Source organism: Phocoena sinus, chromosome 2 (genome assembly GCF_008692025.1).
Source record: "Phocoena sinus isolate mPhoSin1 chromosome 2, mPhoSin1.pri, whole genome shotgun sequence".
In the NCBI taxonomy this organism is placed as follows: Eukaryota; Metazoa; Chordata; class Mammalia; order Artiodactyla; family Phocoenidae; genus Phocoena; species Phocoena sinus.
Window position 1 is genome coordinate 81,881,036 of NC_045764.1, and position 14,350 is coordinate 81,895,385.

At 39.4% G+C, this 14,350-nt stretch overlaps 1 protein-coding gene across 9 annotated transcripts in view; it reads left to right on the forward strand.

Annotated features, from left to right (window-relative positions):
• Positions 1 to 14,350, forward strand: part of FAM214A (family with sequence similarity 214 member A) — a 96,738-nt gene that overhangs the window by 58,396 nt on the left and 23,992 nt on the right. For all 9 annotated transcript variants that reach the window (XR_004348329.1, XM_032621947.1, XM_032621953.1 and 6 more), the window contains exon 3: positions 13,376 to 13,560. Coding sequence is in view for 8 of the 9 variants with exons in the window: in XM_032621947.1 (XP_032477838.1) it covers positions 13,376 to 13,560 (185 nt within the window). In the remaining variant the exon portion in view is untranslated. The remainder of the gene's footprint in view (positions 1 to 13,375; positions 13,561 to 14,350) is intronic.

The following is a 14,350-nucleotide window of genomic DNA, read 5'->3' on the forward strand; positions in this document are numbered from 1 at the left end:
TCTACATGCTTCTAGGTAACTCTTCACTCTAAATACTATCCAAATGCCAATGATTCCCAAAACTATATCCCCAACCCTGGAAAACAACAACCTCCTAACTAGTATACCTACTCTGATTCTTTTTCCCCTATTCTGTTATCAACATAGCAGTCAGAGCGATCATTTAAAAATGTAAATCAGATCGTGTCACTTCTCTAGTTAAAACCCTCCAGTGACTTCCCATTGCATTTAGGATAAAATCTGAACTCCTTGCCCTAGCTTCAAAATCCTGTGTGATGTAGTCCCTGCCCACCATTCTAAACTATAGTTCTTACCACTTTCCCTCTCTGCTACTGCCATTCCAGCCTTACTCACCTTTTAGTTCCTGGGACATTACTCCTTTATTGTCACCTTAGACCCTCTGCTCAGAATGCTCTTTCCTCTGATTTTTGAATTGCTTGTTCCTTGTTCAGACCTTGGCTTAATTAAATGTTATCTGCTCAGAAAAGCCATCCCTCAACAGTATAAAGCATTTACATAATTATTCTCAATTTTTGCAATTATAGCATGGCACTTAGCACCATCTTCATACCTACATACTGGTAATATCAACTGAGAGTCCAATTCTCTGAGCATAACCTCTTCTACTAATTCTTAACACCCTTTCTCAGATTCATCCATATGTTTCTCATATTATCAGTTTGAGATGCTAGTTCTTACCTAATTATTTTTAAAAGATTATTTATAAAGAGAAAAAAAGAAAGAAAGCAAAGCAGAAAAGTGTTCAAACTGCTAAGTTCTAATTTTTCAACACCAGAACCAGTGTGCTGTTACTTACGTGTGTCTTCACAAATTCCTCTACTGAGTAACCGGACTATGATCTCCTTAGCAGGGGTTTTACAAAACAATAACTCTAATTAAAATATATGACACTATGTAATTCTTTTATTTACATATTATTTTTCAGTTAATAGGCTTTATCATTTATCTAATGCCAGTCAGAGAATAGTAATTTATTTAAAATTTAGTTTATGTGTTTGTGTGTTTGCTTTATAGGACTGATAATATTTTGTTGCATGTATAACTTTCTATGCATGTGTAATTCCACAAACACATGATCATAACATTCTTTTGAGAGTGTGTTTCACTTATGATGTAGATAATCTTTCCTTGTCAAAAGTAGATCTATATCATTATTTTAGGTAAAACTGTACCACAGTATATTTAACCAGTCCCTTTTTGTTGGACATTTAGATTGATTACAATTATTTTTGACTGGTATAAACATTTTAATAAATATCCTTCAACATTCATCTCTGTGTACTTGTTCTATTATTTCATTGGAATAAATTCATAGAATAATTTTTATTCATATTATTAGATTGTCCATCATAAGTTTGAAAGGACATTATTTTTAGAGAAACTTTCTTTTTGGCAATCCCCCAGGTGTTCTCATGCTTCTCTTGCCATTTTATTCCATATATGAGGGGGGTGCAATCTACTACCTTGGCAGGCTTTAGAAGTAAATTGAACAGTATATACAGCAGCCCAATGGTAGGAAGGACCTTCTTCTGTTTCCTTGAGACAGAGCTTTGAAGTATCCTAGGTTTTTGTTTTAAATCAAGGATCCAGAGACACCACCATTAAGTGTTTATGATGACTTCTGATTGAGAGGGGCTCCTGGTTAGGGCCTCCCAAGAAGGAAGTGGTGGTTCTGGTCTCTCCCCTAGGTTTTTTATGAAGTACTTCTGAAGAACAGAGATTCATAGACTCTCAAGGTTGAAAGAACCACTGCAAGTCTAATTCAGTTTCCACTTGACAGCTAAATCCCTTCAACCACACCCCTGGCAATTGTTTATCAGTCTGTTTGTGCCTTGGTGATGAAGAATTTACTTCCCAAGTTAGTCTGTTTCACCTATGGGTCATTCTGATTATTTAAGGTTTTCCCAGTGGCCAAATTATTAACCTCTTTTGTTGGAGAGAACAGATGAAGAACTTTAAGATGGCTGAACTCCGGAGCCAGAAGAGTGTGCCACGAAAAAGGAGCTAGTCTGGTCATGGCTTCTAGTCAGACTGTGGCATAAGCACTATCCTCATTGAGGTTTTGGGGGCAGAGGGACTATGTTTTGATTGATTAATTCCCACTCTGTAATGATTTGTCATTGATAGCCTGTGAGAATTTATAACATCCTTTCTGTTCTTTTCAAAGTTATGTTTTACATCAAATAATTTATCTCTTTTAAAATGTATAGCTAGTAGATAAGCCTTAGCAGCCAGTATTTGTCTAGATTTGCAACACTTTTTGTTTTTGTAAAGAGTAAATTGTTTTCAGAGACCCAAAAATTATACCTTATTTCTTGAGTAAGCTATGTCCTCAAAGTATCGTCGGATCTAATGAATTTTCTTTAGTATGACATAAAATTTCCCAGTTCCTTAGTCATATTCTTTACTACAGTAAACCCTGCGCTATGGCAGAGGTTTTAGAGATTGAAATTATCAAAATTTTAATAATGCAACTTTTCTAATGACTACTGTGATTTAGTATTCTCATTTATTAAAATTCAGACACTCATAAATTTTTCCTGACAAGTTCCTAAAGGTTGTCATCACGTAACAGTTCTTTAAAATTTTTATTGGAGTATAGTTGCTTTACAATGTATAACAGTTTAATTTTTATCACTTTAAACTTGGTAATTTCTAGTATATGAGTAAGCCATTTCCTCATAGGGTTGTTTTTTATTTTTTTTACAGTAGCTCCTTGTTAATTATCTATTTTAAATATAACAGTGTGTACATGTCAATTCCAAACTCCCAATCTATCCCCCTTCCCACCCTTCCCCCAGGTAACCATAAATTCATTCTCTAAGTCTCTAAGTCTGTTTCTGTTTTGTAAGTAAGTTCATTTGTATCATTTTTTTTCTTAGATTCCGCATATAAGTGATATCATATGATATTTGTCTTTCTCTCTCTGACTTAACTTCACTTAGTATGATATCTCCAGGTCCATCCATGTTGCTGCAGGTGGCATTATTTCTTTCTTTTTAATGGCTCAGTAATATTCCATTGTGTTATATATGTACCACGTCTTCTTTATCCATTCATCTGTCAATGGATATCCTGCTAGGGTTTTGGAGATAAATTATAATTTTTTTTTTTTTTTTTAAACATCTTTATTGGGGTATAATTGCTTTACAATGGTGTGTTAGTTTCTGCTTTATAACAAAGTGAATCAGCTATACATACACACATGTTCCCATATGTCTTCCCTCTTGCGTCTCCCTCCCTCCCACTCTCCCCATCCCACCCTTCCAGGCTGTCACAAAGCACCGAGCTAATATCCCTGTGCCTTGCGGCTGCTTCCCCCCAGCTATCTACCTTACTACGTTTGTTAGTGTGTATATGTCCATGACTCTCTCTCGCCCTGTCAAAACTCACCCCTCCCCCTCCCCATACCCTCAAGTCCGTTCTCCAGTAGGTCTGCGTCTTTATTCCTATCTTAACCCTAGGTTCTTCATGACATTTTTTTCCCTTAAATTCCATATATATGTGTTAGCATACGGTATTTGTCTTTTTCTTTCTGACTTACTTCACTCTGTATGACAGACTCTAGGTCTATCCATCTCATTACAAATAGCTCAATTTCATTTCTTTTTAAGGCTGAGTAATATTCCATTGTGTATATGTGCCACATCTTCTTTATCCATTCATCCGATGATGGGCGCTTAGGTTGTTTCCATGTCCTGGCTATTGTAAATAGAGCTGCAATGAACATTTTGGTACATGACTCTTTTTGAATTTTGGTTTTCTCAGGGTATATGCCAAGTAGTGGGATTGCTGGGTCATATGGTAATTCTATTTGTAGTTTTTTAAGGAACCTCCATACTGTTCTCCACAGTGGCTGAACCAATTCACATTCCCACCAGCAGTGCAAGAGTGTCCCCTTTTCTCCACACCCTCTCCAGCATTTATTGTTTCTAGATTTTTTGATGATGGCCATTCTGACTGGTGTGAGATGATATCTCATTGTAGTTTTGATTTGCATTTCTCTAATGATTAATGATGTTGAGCATTCTTTCATGTGTTTGTTGGCATTCTGTATATCTTCTTTGGAGAAATGTCTATTTAGGTCTTCTGCCCATTTTTGGTTGGGGTTGTTTGTTTTTTTGTTATTGAGCTGCATGAGCTGCTTGTAAATTTTGGAGATTAATCCTTTGTCAGTTGCTTCATTTGCAAATGTTTTCTCCCATTCTGAGGGTTGTCTTTTGGTCTTGGTTATGGTTTCCTTTGCTGTGCAAAAGCTTTGAAGTTTCATTAGGTCCCATTTGTTTATTTTTGTTTTTATTTCCATTACTCTAGGAGGTGGGTCAGAAAGGATCTTGCTGTGATTTATGTCATAGAGTGTTCTTCCTATGTTTTCTTCTAAGAGTTTGATAGTTTCTGGCCTTACATTTAGGTCTTTAATCCATTTTGAGCTTATTTTTGTGTATGGTGTTAGGGAGTGATCTAATCTCATACTTTTACATGTACCTGTCCAGTTTTCCCAGCACCATTTATTGAAGAGGCTGTCCTTTCTCCACTGTACATTCCTGCCTCCTTTATCAAAGATAAGGTGTCCATATGTGCGTGGGTTTATCTCTGGGCTTTCTATCCTGTTCCACTGATCTATCTTTCTGTTTTTGTGCCAGTACCATACTGTCTTGATTACTGTTGCTTTGTAATATAGTCTGAAGTCAGGGAGCCTTATTCCTCCAGCTCCTTTTTTCGTTCTCAAGATTGCTTTGGCTATTCGGGGTCTTTTGTGTTTCCATACAAATTGCGAAATTTTTTGTTCTAGTTCTGTGAAAAATGCCAGTGGTAGTTTGATAGGGATTGCATTGAATCTGTAGATTGCTTTGGGTAGTAGAGTCATTTTCACAATGTTGATTCTTCCCATCCAAGAACATGGTATATCTCTCCATCTATTTGTATCATCTTTAATTTCTTTCATCAGTGTCTTATAATTTTCTGCATACAGGTCTTTCGTATCCTTAGGTAGGTTTATTCCTAGATATTTTATTCTTTTTGTTGCAATGGTAAATGGGAGTGTTTTCTTGATTTCACTTTCAGATTTTTCATCATTAGTATATAGGAATGCCAGAGATTTCTGTGCATTAATTTTGTATCCTGCTACTTTACCAAATTCATTGATTAGCTCTAGTAGTTTTCTGGTAGCATCTTTAGGATTCTCTATGTATAGTATCATGTCATCTGCAAACAGTGACAGCTTTACTTCTTCTTTTCCGATTTGGATTCCTTTTATTTCCTTTTCTTCTCTGATTGCTGTGGCTAAAACTTCCAAAACTATGTTGAATAAGAGTGGTGAGAGTGGGCAACCTTGTCTTGTTCCTGATCTTAGTGGAAATGCTTTCAGTTTTTCACCATTGAGGATGATGTTTGCTGTGGGCTTGTCATATATGGCTTTTATTATGTTTAGGAAAGTTCCCTCTATGCCTACTTTCTGGAGGGTTTTTATCATAAATGGGTGTTGAATTTTGTCGAAAGCTTTCTCTGCATCTATTGAGATGATCATATGGTTTTTCTCCTTCAATTTGTTAATATGGTTTATCACATTGATAGATTTGCGTATATTGAAGAATCCTTGCATTCCTGGAATAAACCCCACTTGATCATGGTGTATGATCCTTTTAATGTGCTGTTGGATTCTGTTTGCTAGTATTTTGTTGAGGATTTTTGCATCTATGTTCATCAGTGATATTGGCCTGTAGTTTTCTTTCTTTGTGACATCCTTGTCTGGTTTTGGTATCAAGGTGATGGTGGCTTCGTAGAAGGAATTTGGGAGTGTTCCTCCCTCTGCTATATTTTGGAAGAGTTTGAGAAGGATAGGTGTTAGCTCTTCTCTAAACGTTTGATAGAATTCACCTGTGAAGCCATCTGGTCCTGGGCTTTTGTTTGTTGGAAGGTTTTTAATCACAGTTTCAATTTCAGTGCTTGTGATTGGTCTGTTCATATTTTCTATTTCTTCCTGATTCAGTCTTGGCAGGTTGTGCATTTCTAAGAATTTGTCCATTTCTTCCAGATTGTCCATTTTATTGGCATAGAGTTGCTTGTAGTAATCTCTCATGATTTTTTTTATTTCTGCAGTGTCAGTTGTTACTTCTCCTTTTTCATTTCTAATTCTATTGATTTGAGTCTTCTCCCTTTTTTTCTTGATGAGTCTGGCTAGTGGTTTATCTATTTTGTTTATCTTCTCAAAGAACCAGGTTTTAGTTTTATTGATCTTTGCTATTGTTTCCTTCATTTCTTTTTCATTTATTTCTGATCTGATTTTTATGATTTCTTTCCTTCTGCTAGCTTTGGGTTTTTTTTGTTCTTCTTTCTCTAATTGCTTGAGGTGCAAGGTTAGGTTGTTTATTCGAGATGTTTCCTGCTTCTTAAGGTGGGCTTGTATTGCTATAAACTTCCCCCTTAGAACTGCTTTTGCTGCATCCCATAGGTTTTGGGTCGTTGTGTCTCCATTGTCATTTGTTTCTAGGTATTTTTTTATTTCCTCTTTGATTTCTTCAGTGATCACTTCATTATTAAGTAGTGTATTGTTTAGCCTCCATGTGTTTGTATTTTTTAAAGATCTTTTCCTGTAATTGATATCTAGTCTCATGGCGTTGTGGTCGGAAAAGATACTTGATACAATTTCAGTTTTCTTAAATTTACCAAGGCTTGATTTGTGACCCAAGATATGATCTATCCTGGAGAATGTTCCATGAGCACTTGAGAAAAATGTGTATTCTGTTGTTTTTGGATGGAGTGTCCTATAAATATCAATTAAGTCCATCTTGTTTAATGTATCATTTAAAGCTTGTGTTTCCTTATTTATTTTCATTTTGGATGATCTGTCCATGGGTGAAAGTGGGGTGTTAAAGTCCCCTACTATGAATGTGTTACTGTTGATCTCCCCTTTTATGGTTGTTAGTATTTGCCTTATGTATTGAGGTGCTCCTATGTTGGGTGCATAAATATTTACAATTGTTATATCTTCTTCTTGGATCGATCCCTTGATCATTATGTAGTGTCCTTCTTTGTCCCTTTTAATAGTCCTTATTTTAAAGTCTATTTTGTCTGATATGAGAATTGCTACTCCAGCTTTCTTTTGGTTTCCATTTGCATGGAATATCTTTTTCCATCCCCTTACTTTCAGTCTGTATGTGTCTCTAGTTCTGAAGTGGGTCTCTTGTAGACAGCATATATAAGGGTCTTGTTTTTGTATCCATTCAGCCAATCTGTGTCTTTTGGTGGGAGCATTTAGTCCATTTACATTTAAGGTAATTATCGATATGTATGTTCCTATTTCCATTTTACATATTGTTTTGGGTTCGCTACTATAGGTCATTTCCTTCTCTTGTGTTTCGTGTCTAGAGAAGTTCCTTTAGCATTTGTTGTAAAGCTGGTTTGGTGGTGCTGAACTCTCTCAGCTTTTGCTTGTCTGTAAAGGTTTTAATTTCTCCATCAAATGTGAATGAGATCCTTGCTGGGTAGAGTAGTCTTGGTTGCAGGCTATTCTCCTTCATCACTTTCAGTATGTCCTGCCACTCCCTTCTGGCTTGTAGGGTTTCTGCTGAGAGATCGGCTGTTAACCTTATGGGGATTCCCTTGTGTGTTATTTGTTGTTTTTCCCTTGCTGCTTTTAATATGCTTTCTTTGTATTTAATTTTTGACAGTTTGATTAATATGTGTCTTGGCGTGTTTCTCCTTGTATTTATCCTGTATGGGACCCTCTGTGCTTCCTGGACTTGATTAACTATTTCCTTTCCCATATTAGGGAAGTTTTCAACTATAATCTCTTCAAATATTTTCTCAGTCCCTTTCTTTCTTTCTTCTTCTTCTGGAACCCCTATAATTCGAATGTTGGTGCGTTTCATGTTGTCCCAGAGGTCTCTGAGACTGTCCTCAGTTCTTTTCATTCTTTTTTCTTTATTCTGCTCTGCAGTAGTTATTTCCACTACTTTATCTTCCAGGTCACTTATCCGTTCTTCTGCCTCAGTTATTCTGCTATTGATCCTATCTAGAGTGATTTTAATTTCATTTATTGCATTGTTCATCGTTGCTTGTTTCATCTTTAGTTCTTGTAGGTCCTTGTTAACTGTTTCTTGCATTTTGTCCATTCTACTTCCAAGATTTCGGATCATCCTTACTATCAATATTCTGAATTCTTTTTCAGGTAGATTGCCTATTTCCTCTTCATTTGTTAGGTCTGGTGGGTTTTTATCTTGCTCCTTCATCTGCTGTGTGTTTTTCTGTCTTCTCATTTTGCTTATCTTACTGTGTTTGGGGTCTCCTTTTTGCAGGCTGCACTTTCGTAGTTCCCGTTGTTTTTGATGTCTGTCTCCAGTGGCTAAGGTTGTTTCAGTGGGTTGTGTAGGCTTCCTGGTGGAGGGGACTAGTGCCTGTGTTGTGCTGGATGAGGCTGGATCTTGTCTCTCTAGTGGGCAGGTTCACGTCTGGTGGTGTGTTTTGGGGTGTCTGTGGCCTTATTATGATTTTAGGCAGCCTCTCTGCTAATGGGTGGGGTTGTGTTCCTGTTTTGCTAGTTGTTTGGCATAGGTTGTCCAGCACTGTGGCTTGCTGGTCGTTGAGTGAAGCTGGGTGCTGGTGTTAAGATGGAGGTCTCTGGGATATTTCCACCGTTTAATATTATGTGGAGCTGGGAGGTCTCTTGTTGACCAGTGTCCTGAAGTTGGCTCTCCTACCTCAGAGGCAGAGCCCTGACTCCTGGCTGGAGCACCAAGAGCCTTTCATCCACACAGCTCAGAATAAAAGGGAGAAAAAGTAGGGAGAATTAGTAGAAGTATGAGTAAAGAAAGAAGAAAAGGAGGAAAGGAAGGAAGGAAGAAAGAAGCAAAGAAGGAAAGAAAGGAGGGAGGGAGGGAGGGAGGGAGGAAGGAAGGAAGGAGGGAAAGAAGGAAAAAAGACAGAAAGATGATACAGTAAAAATAAAATAAAGTATAATATAGTTATTGAATTAAAAATATTTAGAAAAAAAAAAAAAAGGGACGGATAGAACCTTAGGACAAATGTTGGAAGCAAAGCTATACAGAAAAAATCTTACACAGAAGCATACACATACACCTTCACAAAAAGAGGTAAAGGGGGAAAAATCATAAATCCTGCTCCCTGAGACCACCTCCTCAATTTGGGATGATTCGTTGTCTAAAGGAGGGAAGGAAGGAAGGAAAGAAAGAACGAAGGTAAAGTATAATAAAGTTATTACAATTAAACTTAATTATTAAGAAAAAGAATTTTTAAAAAAAGTCATGGACGGATAGAGCCCTAGGACAAATGGTGGAAGCAAGAGTATACAGACAGGATCTCACACAGAAGCATACACGTACACATTCACAAAAAGAGGAAAAGGGAAAAAAATCATAGATCTCGCTCCTAAATTCCACCTCTTCAATTTGGGATCATTCCTTGTCTATTCAGGTATTCCACAGATGCAGGGTATATCAAGTTGATTGTGGAGCTTTAATCCGCTGCTTCTGTGGCTGCTGGGAGAGATTTCCCTTTCTCTTCTTTGTTCTCACAGCTCACAGGAGCTCAGCTTTGGATTTGGCCCTGTCTCTGCGTGTAGGTCGCTGGAGGGCGTCTGTTTTTTCGCTCAGACAGGACGGGGTTAAAGGAGCCGCTGATTCGGGGCCTCCGGCTCACTCAGGCCGGGGGTTGGGGGATGGGGGTAGGAGGGGCACTACGTGCGGGGCGGGCCTGCGGCTGCAGAGGCAGCGTGACGTTGCGGCAGAGGCCGGCGTGATGTTGCACCAGCCTGAGGCCCGCCGTGCGCTGTCCCGGGGAAGTTGTCCCTGGATCCCGGGAACCTGGCAGTGGCGGGCTGCACAGGCTCCGCGGAAGAGGGGTGTGGAGAGTGACCTGTGCTCGCACACAGGCCCCTTGGTGGCGGCAGCAGCAGCCTTAGCGTCTCCCGCCCGTCTCTGGGGTCCGCGGTTTTAGCCGCGGCTCGCGCCCGTCTCTGGGGTTTGCGCTTTCAGCCGCGGCTCGCGCCCGTCTCGGGGGCTCGCGCCCTCAGCCGCGGCTCGCGCCCGTCTCTGGGGTTCGCGCTTTTAGCCGCGGCTCGCGCCCGTCTCTGGAGTTCCTTTAAGCAGCGCTCTTAAACCCCTCTCCTCGCGCACCAGGAAACACAGAGGGAAGAAAAAGTCTCTTGCCTCTTCGGCCGGTGCAGGCTTTTCCCCGAACTCCCTCCCGGCCAGTCGTGGCGCACCAACCCCTTCAGGCTATGTTCAAGCCGCCAACCCCAGTCTTCTCCCTGAGCTCCGTCCAAAACCAAAACCCGAGCCTCAGCTCGCAGCCCCGCCCGCCCCGGTGGGTGAGCAGCAAGCCTCTCGGGTTGGTGAGTGCTGGTCGGCACCGATCGTCTGTGCAGGAATCTCCCCGCTTTGCCCTCCGCACCCGTCGCTATGCACTACTCCGCGGTCCCGAAACTCCCCCCTCTGCCTCCCGCAGTCTCCGCCCGCGGAGGGGCTTCCTAGTGTGTGGAAACTTTTCCTCCTTCACAGCTCCCTCCCACTGGTGCAGGTGCCGTCCTTATTCTTTTGTCTCTGTTTTTTCTTTTGCCCTACCCAGTTACGTGGGGAGTTTCTTGCCTTTTGGGAGGTCTGAGGTCTTCTGCCAGCCTTCAGTAGGAGTTCTGTAGGAGTTGTTCCACGTGTGGATGTATTTCTGGTGTATCCGTGGGGAGGAAGGCGATCTCCGCGTCTTACTCTTCCGCCATCTTCAAGGTCCCCCCGATAAATTATAATTTTAAAAAAATACTGCCAAATATATATGAGACATTACTTAGGCTGTGAACCATCCTTGGTACTCACATGGAGTAACTGACATCTTGACATCATTCAGCTTTCCATAGCGTAAGAGCCACTGCTCTGCCACAATTCTTAGCTCTGCAGGATTACCCCACAGTCCGAGAGAGGGAAAAGGATGAGTCCAGAGAAATCTCCCGGGAGCTAAAATCATCCCATGTAGCCAGCCCATGACAAGCCTGAGCTAGCCTTGAAAACTCACAGAACCATCAGAGAAAGGTCTGAATGGATTTCTTTTTATGTCTTTTGCTTCCCTTTGAAGGACACCATGGTTTAACTCAGTGAGTCCCAGGAGACCACAGGAGACCCTTGGCTTATGACCTAATTGGTTCCTGGAGGGAAGTTGAAAGTTGAGACCACTTTTTTTTTCCCCAGTTTGGCACATTATTATAAATTATGGTCCTTTTCCTGGAAACAAACCCTGTACCACAATATTCCAAAATATATTGTTAAAATATATGTTGAATATATATTATTTATATTTTTACAAACATCTGTTAAAGTATATAAAGGCAAAATTTGTAGCCACAGTGAAAGGAAGCATGCGTGGGGTAGTTAGCGACTCAGAGTCTAGAACCAGACTTGTGTAGGTTCAAATTTCAACTTTGCAACTTCCTAGCTGGGTGATCTTGGGCAAGTTATTTAACCTCTCTATGCTTCGGTTATCTATAAAAATGGTGGTAATAGTCCCTTCTAGAGCTGCTTTGAGGAGTAAATGAGTTAATGTATAGAAAGTAGTGAGAACTGGCAATGCCTAACAACATTACTAAGTGCTGGCTGTTATTTTATATATTGCAAATGGTCATTTTAGGGACTGAATGGTCTTAAAATACCAGCTCAATCAAGTTGGCTCTCAAGACTCCTTCTTTTCCTTAAGGCCTTCCTGAGGCTAGAAATAGGCACTCGTCGTCATACTCTTCAAGGCTATTTACAATCAGGCTCCAGTCCTGCCTTTTCTACACTGTTTTTGTACAAATGCTCCACTCAAGTTGCACTTTCTCTCTCATGGTTCAGCTTAACATCTACCTCTTCGGCAAAATTTTACCACTGTTATCTGAACTTCTTTGGAATTTATTATATGCTTCAGTGTTCTATTGTTTTAAAAAATCGTCCCTGAATCAAATCCTTTGAAACTATTAGCTATGTGCAGTACAACTTTGTGTCCCCTTGTCACCTACTACAGTGTGCTAGGCACTTAAAATATGTGTTGCTTAGCTGGCAGAGATAAGAGAAAGCAACCTTTTCAAGTTTGCACTATAAATTGAATTACGTGTGTGCATGTACACATGCATTCATGTCCAACCTGCATAGCAGGTTAGCAGTTTTAAAGACTAACCGTGCTTTTAAAATTGGAGGACTTGTGAAAAAGTTTTAATTTAATATATCTAAGTGAAACATCTGCAGGTTAGATTGTTTGGAACTGCCTAGTAACCAAAAAATATCACACTTCATATATTGAAATACAGGCCTGCATCTCCTGTTGGATAATTATAAAATTTCTTCCTCTGAAACTACTACCACTGCATAGCAAGGAAAGAGAAGGACCCTGGGGCTGTGAGTGTCCACATCACAGAATTAGGGCTGTAAGAACAAGGAACTAGTTAAGGAAGGGAGAGGGAGAGAAAAGGAGAAACATACATTTGTATCTGCCTTTTTCTAATATTTAATAACAGTAATAAAACGTCTTAGCTGAAAATATTTATATGACCTAATAAGACATTTTGACCTTTTGGCTATTGGCGAAGTTTTGTGTGTGAAAACTATTGTATTTGGTGTCCAAAAATATCATTATCTAAAAGATTATAAATGTATTCCTAAATCTTAAACATTTTAATTGAAGTTTACATAAAAACAATTTTATGCCGTAATTTTAACCGGCTTTGTCTTAAATGAAATTTTGAATTATCCATCATCATCTGACTTCTGTACCTTGTGAATTAAGAGTTTATTGGGTTTTTTTAATGAGTTTGTTTATTTATTTATTTTGGCTGTGTTGGGTCTTCGTTTCTGCGTACGGGCTTTCTCTAGTTGCGGTGAGGGGGGGCTACTCTTCATTGCGGTGCTCGGGCTTCTCATTGCAGTGGCTTCTCTTATTGCAGAGCACGGGCTCTAGGAGCGTGGGCTTCAGTAGTTGTGGATCACGGTCTCAGTAGTTGTGGCACATGGGCTCTAGAGCACAGGCTCAGTAGTTGTGGCGCACGGGCTTCGTTGCTCCGTGGCATGTGGGATCTTCCCGCACCAAGGCTCGAACCCGTGTCCCCTGCACTGGCAGGCGGATTCTTAACCACTGCGCCACCAGGGAAGTACCAATAGTTTATTGTATTTTAATTGCCTCACTTTTATTCTCTTTTCACTCTTTGTTAGTGAATATACTTGAATTTGGGCTATGGCATTAGTTATTTTAGACATAAAAAAATGAGTTCTTGTAAAGCAGTTATACTCTAATACAGATGTTAAAAAAAAAAAAAGAGTTCTTGTCAAGAATACCTTAAAGCAAGGACCCATCTTTCTTTCTTTCTTTCTTTTGATACCAGATAGTCTGGATGAATATTTTGAATATGATGCAGAGGAGTTCTTGGTCTCTCTGGCCTTGTTAATAACAGAAGGACGAACACCTGAATGTTCTGTTAAAGGTCGGACGGAAAGTTTCCATTGCCCTCCAGCACAGTCCTGTTACCCAGTAACTAGCAAACATGAATGTAGTGATAAGCTGGCCCAGGTGAGAATTGTATTTTGAATGCTTTTTATCTTTTATATAAACCTGTTTAAATTCTGTCATTGACTTTGTTAAATCACAATTATAATGTTCACATTTAAGTATAAAATCGGTCACAACATAAAGAAAAGGTACTAATCCTGAACTGCAGCTAATAATTTTGGCTGTAAACAAGGCTCTCAAAGGCCACAGTAGGTAGCTTTTCCATCAGCAGGCAGGTGGGCAGCCAGTTTCATACCTGCCTCCACACACACCAGATTTAAGATTATCTTTGTTACTATGAATTAGCTTTTCTTTAGTTTTAGTCTCAGCCCCGGTTCATCAACTTTGTGTTCTTGTTTATTTAATAGATTGATGTTCATAATTATTTTCCCCACATTAATCACTTCCCCTCTTATATCCTTCCCCTTTTTAATGGGAGGATACTTTTTGCTATCATTAATGTTTTTGTAGAATACTGTTAAAAATATTTATTTTGATATGTAGCGTATAATTTGCTGTAAGGATTTTTCTCCCAGTTAGTCTCTTAACTGTAGTCCAAAATTTTAAACTTCTAAAAATGTTGTCTACTTTGAGTGTTTAATGAAAATGAGTTTTTAATATTTTGATCTTAGAATGAATCTTTCCTCTAATTAATGATGATGTAATTAACAAATGAGGCGAGGCTGGGCCATCTTGAGGCCTGTCAGACATTGGGCTTGGCAGTTCTTTTTCCACAAAATAGAGCAAAGATATCCTCCCCGGAGAAAATTTGCATCATAATTGTTGTTTGCTACTAATCCCCACACTCTAG